General features: G+C 37.2%; 1 protein-coding gene across 5 annotated transcripts; it reads left to right on the top strand.

The window, feature by feature from the left end:
• The first annotated feature begins 6,110 nt into the window (after window positions 1-6,110).
• Window positions 6,111-11,535, top strand: irx6a (iroquois homeobox 6a). 5 transcript variants are annotated; one of them, XM_083551211.1, is made up of 8 exons: window positions 6,112-6,412; window positions 6,515-6,738; window positions 7,377-7,628; window positions 8,356-8,465; window positions 8,573-8,868; window positions 8,982-9,635; window positions 10,081-10,186; window positions 10,854-11,535. In XM_083551211.1, exons 2-8 carry the CDS (start codon window positions 6,673-6,675, stop codon window positions 10,894-10,896), a joined length of 1,527 nt encoding a protein of 508 aa, XP_083407337.1. In that variant the 5' UTR covers window positions 6,112-6,412; window positions 6,515-6,672; the 3' UTR covers window positions 10,897-11,535. The 5 variants fall into 5 exon arrangements, with proteins under 5 accessions (XP_083407339.1, XP_083407337.1, XP_083407341.1 ...); XM_083551213.1 differs by having other exon boundaries at window positions 6,111-6,738; window positions 7,427-7,628; XM_083551212.1 differs by having other exon boundaries at window positions 6,113-6,738; window positions 10,081-10,195.
• Window positions 11,536-12,859: the final 1,324 nt, after the last annotated feature.

Raw genomic sequence — 12,859 nt, 5'->3', positions numbered from 1 at the left:
ATGGAGCGAAAATGAGTATTCTTTGGATTTGGATTTTTTTTTTTTGTACATGTAACCCAAGCTCGAACTCTCCCGCCCCTACATGCCTCAGCATTTTTCTCCTCTTCTGGAGTCACCACAGTAGAGGATCAGAATCAAAAGGGAAAGGCAAAACCTCGTTTCTCAATTAGGACAACTTCTCTTTACTAATGCTACGTTGTACCCGGAGTGAAGCTTTGAAGTGACGGCAAGTGGAAAAATAAATTTGACATCACTAAGGCACGGTGTTTTTTTAATGCTCAAAGAAAATGAGACTTAGCCCTGTGTCCTTCCCCATGTAACTGAACCACAGAAGCCAGACTGCTGCTGAGATGATCTGCTGGGACCTTGAGATGAACTGAACCCAAAATAATGCAGAAAAAGAAAGACAAATAGAATCAAACATCATTGCTTGGGTAAGCATAATGTTCCCTAGCTTAGTCATGGCCCCTCAACCCCATACCAACTCTGCCTTAAAAAAAAGCGAGAGCAAGAGGAAAAAGTGGTGCTACCTCTCAAAACAGTTTATGCAAACAAACATCAAGCACTGCTATTTGTATTGGCACCATTTTTTGCTTAACCTCCATCAACTAGCTGCAAATAGGACTTCTCCAAGAGGACAGAAAGAAAAAGCAAAGGAATAGAGGATACTGTGACATAGAGGATAAAGAACACAAAATTATTGAAAAAATCCAGAATAAACAAATCCACTGATCTTATGACAATTTGAAACACATACAACACCACTATTGATGTAAACCATGGTGCAACATGATCGTAATTGGTATGGAAGTAATACAACCCTGAATGAAGTAAACAGTTTGGTTACACTGGTTTATATTTTTAAAGACACAAATGTCCTGAAACCAGTTTCCAAAGGGTGAAACATGTGCACATGTTAGAAAATGCATTCACAAGATCCATGTACAAATGTACATGTCAAATTACACAAGATTAGCCCCAGGCATTATACAACATACAACAATCTACTTCCTCTATGCACACAAACACACACATACACACAAAAAGTGGCCTGGCATTGACAGGGGAAATTAATGTGTGACAAGTTACAAATCTCTGACAGCACCACTGATGATAGGTTTACAGACTGCAGTGGCATCTGCCACACACACACACACACACACACACACACACACACACACACACACACACACACATACACACACTTCACATGACTGCTGTAATACTGTCATCACAAAATGCTGTACAACAAGCTCCAAACAATTAACTAATAAGAAAACCTACAGAAGAACAATCAAGCAAGATTTTTTTCTATTATGGGAAAATGTTCAGGGCGGACAACTTTCTTGTGTATTTAGTGACTCTTAAACGGGCTGGTGATATAACTTTCTTGTGTATTTAGTGACTCTTAAACAGGCTCACTATGATATAAGGCAGTGAATATTGTCCTTAGCATCTGACTGTGCTACTGTCCAACTCATAATCCCTCCACACGAGCACTTAATGAACACCTATTATTAAAAATGTCACAGAGTAAACCGCAACTCATTACTATCCTCCAGAGGCTTTATTAGAAAAACCCAAGTGATAACTTTTCCATTGTGATTTGTTTTAATAACGCTGCTAAAGTCTCTCTCTGTGGTCAATTTTAATCTGCAGCTCAGACAGAAGTTTATTTTGGGCTTTAATGGGCACTCCTATGACCACATTCATTATCATTTCAGCACTTCTCATTTGAATATTTATTACTTTCTTTCCAATTTTTTGATAATTTAGCAGCAATAATACCTGACCAGAGATGAAGGCAAATGAGGGTGTGTGTCACTGTGTGTATATTAATCCAAGACCTTGTGTGCTGAAGATTCCTAGAAATATCTATATAAGCTATATCAGCTTTTCCTAATGAGATGAGTCTCCCATATTTCTAAATGCTCATCATTTTTTCTTCTGATTATTTAATTAAAAAAAAATTATACTACACAGTAGTTGGGACATTTATTAAAGCAGCATGAGTAAAATATTAAATGTGATGTCAAACCTAGCTGCTGGTTTAACTTTTCTGATTTCTAATAATCCATATGTGAGGATGACTGAGGAGCTAGAGAGCATACATATTGGTAAACCGGTATTATAGTGAACTGTATTATTGTGTTCATTCTTTGTGTTAAATATACACCAGATTTTAACTAGCAAAGTTATTTTGCAACACCGGCTTTAAAAAAAAAAAGGTATTTTGACTTTCCTGAATGTTAAATTATTCTTATTAAAAAGTGATATATAATACATTATTCAGAAATAAAACAAGACAGAACATTTTTCGTTTTAAGAAAATAGCAAAAAGGGGGATGTGATTTTATCATGGTGTGTGAAGTTGATTTTTTAATAACATCATGTTGCACTTTTTAATAAAACACAATATTTAACCATTCATAATCATATTTAAGGTTGTGGAACATTCATACATTTAGTTTGTTCTTGTTATCACATACAAAAGCCACTAAAACCGGAAAGGTTATGTAGGTTGTCTAAGCAACCATCCATCCATTCATCCATTCATCTGTGAGTTGATCCAAGATCCTTGTGAGGGCAATATCCTAGGAACAAGTGGTTAATGTTTTAACACTTTATATGAAATTTACACTGAAATCAGCTGATTAACAGTTTAGATTTCATAATAGACAGTTGTACAAACAGTTCACAGTCACAGTTGATGGTAGGTTCTACTTGCTCCCTTTTATAAAGTTAAAGATAAAGAAAATTATAGTTTGTCTTGTTACAGGGCAAGCAAACAATGCAAAATAAAAATATAATCATTTTCAATGTTTTCTTTTGCTAAATATGTCCAGGTACGTGTATCATGAGTTGGAATTCAAACAATAGCACAGCCATTCTTGACTGAGAGTCTAAGACAGTAAAAGCACAGTGGCTTTGCTTTCATAGTAGCAGGAGATGACTTACTCGCATTCTCCTGTCAATGATGGCAACACCGCTCACCCTGTTCATGAAAAGATACAGTCAGCAGCTTAATTTGTTTTGGGTGGAACACATATTTGCCCGGGTTGGTCGTGGTAACTGTCATGTGATAGGTGAGCGCTGGCTAGTGGCTGCGAATTGTCTAACATTACACTAGGGAGAAAATGAATATGGAAATATAGTAGAATTGTTTTTATTGGCTTATTATAAATTCTAGATTACATAAATAATATATTATGCAGCTCCCTGTAAAAATTATAGATTACTTATTGTTTCTAATATAAACCTTACATTTTCAATTATAACCAGCAGTAAATTTATACTTCATTTACAGAAAATTCAACAAAACGACACATTCTGATGAATCAGATTTGAGCATTTAACAGTGCTGGGGTATAATTCATGTTAAATATTTCCACTGCCCTATATGTTGCTTAAAACATTAACTTTAAAATCACGTTAGTTATAATTATTCACGTTTAAGCACTACCCGTCCACATTCAGTGTCTGATTTCTATCTCAACTGTAAGTTCAGTAATGCCAAACCAAAAATTCACACTGCAGCTTCGATAGCTGTAGAGGACAAGGGATGCGTTGACGGCTCTGAGTTGAGACCGACTGGCTCCTTGGGTCTAGTGAGTGTGAAAAATGATCTGGGTGAATGAAGGAGCTGGTCAGTGCACACTGCCTCTTCAATTAAAGCTGCTTTGAGTTTCACCCTTCCTTTCTCGAACTGCTGCTTATACATAATGCATGAGTGGGTCCATATGCACTTGGGCTATCATGCACGCCCTTGTGAGAGGCTCAGGATCCTGTAAGCTATTCCAAAAGTGCATGATCGAGCCTGACCTTCCTCTGCACCACTCTCCTCGGCCTCAGGTGTGTCTCATGTTCTTGCAAGGTGAATAAATAGCCTTAATAGGCCTAAATGTATGAGGGCTTTGATCAGGGGATATTCATAGCTGTTATAGAATAGCTGCATAATGTTATGTCAAGATTTAAGTCAACTACCATGTTTGCAGAAGAGATATTGGTCCAGATGAAAAAAAGAAACACTAAGAGAAACACTGTTCATTTAATTTCATATTGCTTTAGTTAAGAAATCATGCTAGTACACTATAATAACAGAGTATGCTTTTGGATATGCAGTATGTCATTTTTAGATTTCCGAAATAAGCTATATTTAAATGAAAATGTTACTTATTATGGTATGAATTCAGTTAATCAACATTTCTAGCAACTTTACATTTAATAATATATTATTATATTAATAGTAACTTGGTGTTCATCTTTTAAAATCTAAAATGTTTTTTTTTTTTTTTTTATGTGTTTAGGTTGTAAGCATGTCACCGTGAAGCATAAATACAAAAGAGCAACAAAAAAAAAAGTTTCAAGTTCCATTTAACACTGATGTAACTTCCGACGCTTATTAAAAACAGCACCAACACAAAAAAAAAAAACTATACAGTTTGCATTACAATATTTAGGGGACACCTGTGCACCTTTAATGCTTGTCCCCTAAATAAAATAGAATGCAAGGGACTGGTAGAACAAATAAGCAAGAAAAGCCTTTAGACTTTAGTCTTTTTTTAAAGGTAGACATAGAAAATAAGAAAGTTCGCTTTAGTAAGCATATGCATAAAAATGTTTAAGTGAAATAAAAACATTTAATAATTTAGTAGATCTGAAAGTATTGTCCATGCTTATACTATATCAAAACTATAGTAACTATGATACTATTTGCAATCTGTTGTGGGTTGTGAACAGTTTTTCGCATATAGTTTGGGACATTTAAGTTTCTTCACGTTGCTCATCCCCAGTCTGCGTTGTAATTCCGGTTTCTTTAGGTGGACCATGGCACTATGACGTTTTAATTAGCCATGGGCTGGTGATGTTAGGTCATAATCATGTTTTTCTTTGTGGCGTTATCTTCTCAACACGGGTGCGGGTTTTACTTGCGGCTCTTTGGCGCCACTCGAAGAGAACGCGCGTAATCGCATTGGGATCTGCGGCCAAAGAGCGTTCGGCCCCTTGTAAAACAGGAGCAGTGGAATATTCTCCTTATATTATCCAGGGCAGTGAGGAAACTTAGAGACAGTGTGTGTGTATGTGAGAGAAAGAGAGAGAGAGAGAGAGAGAGAGAGAGAGAGAGAGAGAGAGAGAGAGAGAGAGAGAGAGAGAGAGAGAGAAAGAGAGAGGATGACTGGTGGGTTGGAAGGTGGAGGAAGGACTGGGTTTTTGCGTAAAGCGTTACTCCAAGGGAGGAAATGATTATCCAAGGTGATAAGAACGCTCCAGTTCATAATGCCACTGCGATGGAATGAGGATATATTGAGGAATTTCTAATTATATTGTCTCGTAGACATTCAATAAAACTTCATATCTTTTTTTTTTTCCTGGAGATTTTATTCCGTGCGCGTCATTTAGTTAAAATACAATCTAGTCACTTCCCACTGCTATTCTATAATTAAACACAAAATATTAAATTTTCAATTCTTTTTCATTTTTTATATTCTTCTTCATACCTCCAGTCGGCTCTTGAAGTTTCTCAAGTTGGAGGCTGCTCAAACAAGGCCATTTCCAGCTGTTAATTGATGCGATTACGCATGTATGCGTAATGATCGCGGAGGTCCCGATCTCCACATCAATCACTCCTCTACTGACCTGACGGAGGACCCTTTTTTTTATTTTTGTTTCTGTTTTTCTGTTTTCGGGCATGCCCAGTGGGAGCGCGCACTTTTTTTTTTTAATAACGAGAGACTGAAACGTGGTGGGGTCTTTTCTATTTCAGCTGGGGGAAAGATTTTACAGAATACCGTGGCTCTAAAAATAAATAAATAAATAAATAAATAAATAAATAAATAAATAAATAAATAAAAAAAACATGAGAGTAATATTATATCCGCAGAGTTTATTGATGTATATGGAATTGTATTTAAGACAATTTAATTCTATTTCTATTTTATAATTTTATTTATTATATCTATTGAACAATCCGAAATTAATTAGAATTAACCCATGTTGCCTGCGTTTTTATTTTCTTTATTTTTTTCTTAGCCCCACTGACTCACAACGACAGAGTGATTCCTTTAAAGCTTCTTTTAAAGATTTAAAATGGTCTAATGCACACCAAAAAAATATGGGAGGACGGGGGATGTGGGGTGGTAGGTGTGTGTGTGTGTGTGTGTGTGTGTGTGTGTGTGTGTGTGTGTGTGTGTGTGTGTGTGTGTGTGTGTGTGTGTGTGTGTGTGTGTGTGTGTGTGTGTGTGTGTGTGCAAAACACATCTCTGGAAAATCGCACTGTAGATGTGATTGGCAAACACATTATTCTATCCGAGCGTCCCGGGATTATCGTGACGTCACGCCGGTACCCTGCATGGATGAATGCTAAAGAACTATAGAGGCACAAAATAATGGCACAAGCAGAAGTCCATATCTTGCAAGTGTTACGTTATCCTTTAAGCTTTCTTCTGTACTAGCAACAATATTTATTTATTTGATTTTTTTGCACTTGATTAGGATTTACTCTTTCTTCCCTTAGGGGGATTATACAAACATATAAAACTAAGGGGCAGGCGTAAACAGACCCAGTTCTTCATAAGTACAGCTATCTATTATTGAGAGAAAGGCCGAGTGTGGAAATGCGCCCAAGACGTTGGATTTGAACCAGATTTGGCTTTGCGGAGAAGAATCCTGCTGATGGTGACCAAAGACGCAGCGATGTCTTTCTCTCAGTTTGGATATCCTTACAATGCAACTTCTCAGGTAAGCAAAAATAAGTGTCCTTCATCCTTTTTTTCTGAAGTCTCAACCATTGCATGCCTTTATATTATTTATAATCACCATTTTGTGTACAAAATGCAGCAGGTTTATGTTCTGCACGTCTACAATAAGTTGTTTTCCGCAGCATTTCTTGTGTTTGTATTTGTAATATTAGGATAATTTGCTCAATTTGAATTATGAATGAACTCACGTGTTGTTGTGGGGTGACAAAAGCGTGTACATTACCTTTAAGGTGTAATTACAGAGAGGCTCGGCTCCTCCCTTTACTCTATAGTGTGCGTTAAATTGATGGAGCCTTCTCAACTTTTTAACCATGTGTTAGTTCGCGACTATAAACTTCAACACGAATAGTTGTTTAGATTATTTTAATGGTGTACTTTAAAATGAAAGTAGTTTCATCAACTTTTATAAACATTTAATTCCTATTTTTCGTCAAAAACAAACAGTCCCAAACGACATATCGAACAATTGTGATCATAATTTATTTTTAATAATAAAAAATACGTCTTACCTTTTTTTTTCTCTCAACATTTATCAAATAGAACAAAACAGAAAGCTTACACAAGTGCATGCAGCAACGCATTCAAATAACGTCTCCTTCCGTGATTTTCTTCATGCAGTTTTTCGTGTCGTCAAAGCCCAGTACGACTTGCTGCGATTCGATTTCCAGGTCGGTACCGGACGCCTCGAGCGCTCCCCAGGCCGCCGCCTCCTTCTGCTGCCCGCCCGCGTGCGAGAAGCGCCTGGTGTCGGGAGCGCGCGCGGAGCTGAGTGCGGCGCTCGGGGTCTACGGCTCCCCGTACACTCCGGCACACGCTTACGCCAACTACTTCCAGTATGGAGCGGATTCCTCTACCATCTACTCCACACTGGTACGCCCTGATCTCAGCACAAATTTTTTTTTCCCTGGATCGATCAATCCTGTTTGTGCACTATTGATCACTGTTCGGTGTTTAGAACTGATCAAGCAGTCCGGTAGTTAAGTAACAAAAAAGGGACATACGTGCAAAAGGACGAGGGGCAAGCTTTTAGATCAATATAAGGGTTTATTAACTATACTGTAAATAATAACAACCCATAAGAGACAGATATGTGTAGCATAAATACCAGAACACCACACATTAAATATATGTATATAAAATCAAAAATATAGATTTTGTTGGGAATTTATAAACATTAATTACCTTATGAACTGACTCAGGTGTGTTAAGCAGAGAGCATGCACATCCAAAGCTCATTCAGAATCTACTGCTTATGTACTTGTTAAAACAAATTTAAATAAATAAATAAAAAATTCCATATGATTTTGTGGTTTACTCTCAGATAAAATCACAAACTGTATCTATATTATGATTCTGATGTATTGTTTCTTTAGTGTCTACCTTTGAGGTAGAAAAGAGTATGTGGTGTACCTATGACTCTATTGAAGGTGCCATTTCATAACTTGTAAATTTTTATTTTTTTTTAGGTTAAATGATGCAAAATAAAATACTACACATGTCCACTTGATAGTACAATGCTAAGCATATAAGAAAGTATGCTTTGTTCGGTATTTTTGTTATCTGCATAATAATTCTCTTTAATTTATTTTATTGACAGAATCCTCAGTACGATATAAAGGAAAGCACTGGAAGCCTTCATGGTGGGATCAGTCAGCCCAACGCTTACTACCCATATGATCACTCACTGGGCCAGTATCAGTATGACAGGTAAGATAGACAATTATAGACATGTTCTCTAAAATATATGATTTGAAATTATTGTACTATGCAAAAGCTGCATTTTTATTCACAATTACTAAGCCCACATTTCTCAGGTATGGGACGGTCGACTTTAACAGCTCAGCCAGGAGAAAGAACGCCACACGTGAAACAACAAGCACTCTCAAGACATGGCTTTACGAGCACCGCAAAAACCCGTATCCAACCAAGGGTGAGAAGATCATGCTGGCTATCATTACAAAGATGACTCTCACCCAGGTTTCCACCTGGTTTGCCAATGCCAGGAGGAGACTGAAAAAGGAGAACAAGATGACCTGGTCACCCAAGAATAAGGCTGTTGATGAGAAGAAAGAGATTCTGGAGAAGATGGACCAGGAATCCATCACCAAAGGTGCCTGCTCATTATATCTTTAATTAAATGCACTGTAAAAAAAAAAAAAACATTTAATGCTACTCGTTTACGTTTCTGAGAACCAATCTTTGCAGTATTTCATTCTTGTCCAGACACACAAGATGGCAAGGAGGATCGGGACCTACGTCTAAGTGACCTTGACAACATAGACGATGAGGATGAGGACTGTGACAAGCTGGACAGTGATTGTGAGAAACCCAGCCAAGATATGGCATTGCTCTCTCTGCCCTCTCTGCCCATCGCCAACCCTCTGAAAAGAGACTGCAGCTCTGACCTTCCTTCCCCCTCCAACTTCTCTGCGTTCCCCTGCAAAGTGAAAGGTGTTATGGCACTTGTTCCTGACTTGGACACTTCAGGTTCCAAACAACAACCACAACAGCTTCCGGCTTTACATCCTTCACCCGTTGGTTCGATTTCCTTGCCTAATTTTCAAGTTCTGGATCAAAAGCCCAGAATTTGGTCTCTGGCCAGAACCGCTGCTACTGAAATGACCCAGCACAGACAGGAATTACAAACTGAATGCCAGGCACAAGCTGCTCGGGTGCCATTGGTGGTAAGCAGTGGGCACTGTGCAGGTTCCAAGGGTCTCCAAAACCCCATAAACTTGGGGAACTCTGAGAATTTGTTTGAAGAAAGAGCACCAAGCTTGAATAAAGTGTACAGTGCAGCAAACTACAGAGGCCTACAACTCCACTGTTCCTCATACCAGGCTGTGACAGACTGCTACCAGTACTCCAATATGGAAGGTAGAGAAAATTGGCACGTTTATCTCTTTTCTTAAAGAGATATTAGAGTGATTGTACGTCATCAAATCCAATAAACAAATTTGTAAGTACTGTAGATATCTTTTACTTAGAAAGGTGAACACAATGCAGTGTGCCTTTAAAGTGCAACTCAAAGATATTCATCTGTGATTATGTATTCATTTGTACATGTACAAATATCTTTAAAGATTACCAGAAAAATTACAATTAAAGGCACAATATTTTAATTGAGCATGTGGCAAATTTTTGGTCATATCTTGACAGAACATCTTGTAAGAGCAACACCATTAAGGATAATGGCTTGAAAAAAATCAATTAAACTTCCAATTTTCTCCAGGCAAATTCACCCATGCATTATGGACTGGCCATTTGCCCAGTGTTCAGCTTGCACTGTACAGATTGCGGATGCGTCCTGTGTGTGTTGTAGGGTTCTGCAGTGGGGGAAAGTCAGACACAGAGTCTTCTGAGCTCAGTGACATGTGTCTTACGCTGCAGGATGCCAAGACAACAGCTTTCAGACCTGTGATGAAGAGGTGAGGCAGGTGAGCACTGTGAGGATGCATCCATGCACACACATACACACACACACACACACACACACACACACACACACACACACACACACACACACACACACACACGATCATTTTTGTCTCACTACCTTTGTGAGGACCTTCCTTCTATTAATACCATTAATTACCTGCATCAACAGTTTTCTAAACCTAAATATGTAACCCTAACCTTACATTTTTAGTAACCAAAAGGATTTTAAAAAGTAACCAAAAGGATATATTTGGCTATTTTGGTTTTATTTTTTAAGTCAATACATTCAACTAAATGTTCCCTCAATGTTGAAAATAGTCTATATTTACTTTTTCTATTTTTTTTTTTTAACCTTAACTGTACATATTTCTATGAGCATTCAATCTTTATATCCAATCATCTGCGATTACAGAATAAAATGCCTCACTCTTATTCAACAAACAATTGTGACTGATGGCTTTACAAGCATTCGATGTAGGCAAATGGATTATATGCAGATCTGGGAATTATTGGGTTACTGTGTCAGAGCAATTCAGAGCTCAACCAAAATCTGCACTTGCATGCTACCCATAAAGACAAGAGGTATTAAGATGTATATTAAGATACACATCTGAGTCTGTGTGCATATATATATATTTTTCAATTTCTTATCCGTAGGCTAACCGAAGCGCTGCCCTTGAGCACCGGCAGGTTTCTGTAACTTCATTTATTCACTGTGGACCCGAAATGTGAAAGATGAAAATAAAGACGAAGAGAAAAGCGCGTGACCGACCGGACCTCGTCGTGTGCGCGCGACCCAGACAACCGCTTTGTGAACGCGGAGGTAGCCAGCATTTTGCACAGTATGATTCTTGACGGTGTTCATGACTTTATGCAATGTTTAAAAAAAAAATGCAATTGTTTTTAAAAATAATAAATATCAGTGTGTTCTGATGTCCGCACCGGTAATAGTAGTTTAGTGATCTTATTTATTATGTGTTGATCATTTTTTATTGTTCTCCCTCTATTTATTTCACACCCTGCGTCTCTCCTGTGTTTTGTTGGCTGTTACTTGTTTCCCTGTTCTTCGTATTTACTTGTGTTTTCTTTGTTCTTTTTCTTCTTTTCACGTGAAGCTATTTGTTAGTTTTTTACATTTTTTATTTATTTCATTTGAGAAATATAGAAGCCTATATACTTAGGGGGTAAAAATAATAATATTATTATTGTCCCATCAGTATTTTATTTCTAAGCATTTCTATTTTATAAGAATAATTTCCCCAAAACGTGTGTTTTCTGTGTAATGATTTTTTTTGCTTACTATTGGGCTGATTAAACTTTTAAAACATTTTAAATTCTTCACCTGAAGTCCAAGTGCCTTCTTGATTGTTGTCAGTATTTATCTGTAGCATTGTACATATAAGTATTTTTGAATGCAGTATTCAGAGGCGGGTCTGTTACAGTCACATAAAGGCATCAGATTTGGTTGTAAAGCTCATTCCTGAATAAATTGTTTACAGTCATATGACCACAGATAAAGAACATAGAAGGTGAAATACAGTCAGGCATTTCTAATCAGTTGAATTTGGACCTATGTTTTCCTTGTCATTATCTGATACCTCAAGGGTACATTGTGGAGGGAGTATTCAACATATTTAGCCGCTTTATTGTTACCTGTGTAAATTTGCTTTCAAAGTAAAGCTTTAGAAAAATAGCAGTGGTCAAATGTGTCTCTTAAAATATTAAAAGGCTTAAGTTTAACACGACCACAGCGATATAGAAAAGTGCAGTTTGGTGACTATTTCTGAAAATGCAGGCCTATTTAAGGACGCAGAGCTACAGGCAATTTTGAGGGTTCTTTGGGGACATTTCCTAAAATGGTCCATGTTTGCAAAGTTCTACACACCATCTGCACCCAAAGACAAAGTGCATCCTCAGAGAAAATGTAAATGTCTCAAAATGGGCTACTGACCTCCAGAAGTCTGTAAATCAACCAGACAGAAAATTAAACTGTATTTCATGTGGAACTGTGAGGATTAAAACATGTTACAAGGCGTTCTGTAGCTCAGTAGTCTACTAGAGAAATAAAGAGTAATTGCTGGCATCACCAGAAAAAAAAATTTGAACAATAATAGTGCAATAAATGTTAAACCCCTGTTTATGTCATATGCACCTGATAAACAAGATAAAGTAGATTAGATTTTAGATTAGAGTTATTAGATGATTGCTTGAATCAGGTGTAAAATCAAAACAGGTATACTGACATCAAGCATGGGTATTAGATATTGTCGGATTAATCGATATTGGACATTAGCTATTGCTTCTCAAAAAAAGAAGCCGAAACATTGCTTCTTCTTTTTTTCTTTCTTTCTTTCTTTCTTTTTTTTTTAGAAGAAGAGCAGAAGGAGTACAATAATTCGCAATAATAGCGCAATGTAAATGTGACGCGCTTGGTGTATTTTCCTCTGCATTTTTATTATTATTAAAGGTCAGCAGAGCTTGGTTTAAGATGATCCGCCAGGATCTACACTTCTGTGCAATCTGTCTAGATATAATCTATACATAATCTCTCAGGGTCGTATTCTGAATACTGTTTTGATTAAGGGAAAGTCGGAGCTGGACATGGTCCATAATGACATGGAACAGAATTTAACAGTTTGGTATTAATGTTTAATGAAAAAAAA

Source organism: Silurus aristotelis (genome assembly GCF_946808225.1).
Source record: "Silurus aristotelis genome assembly, chromosome: 9".
In the NCBI taxonomy this organism is placed as follows: Eukaryota; Metazoa; Chordata; class Actinopteri; order Siluriformes; family Siluridae; genus Silurus; species Silurus aristotelis.
Note: the sequence above shows the minus strand (reverse complement) of the source record. Positions and strands in the feature narration are given on the sequence as shown.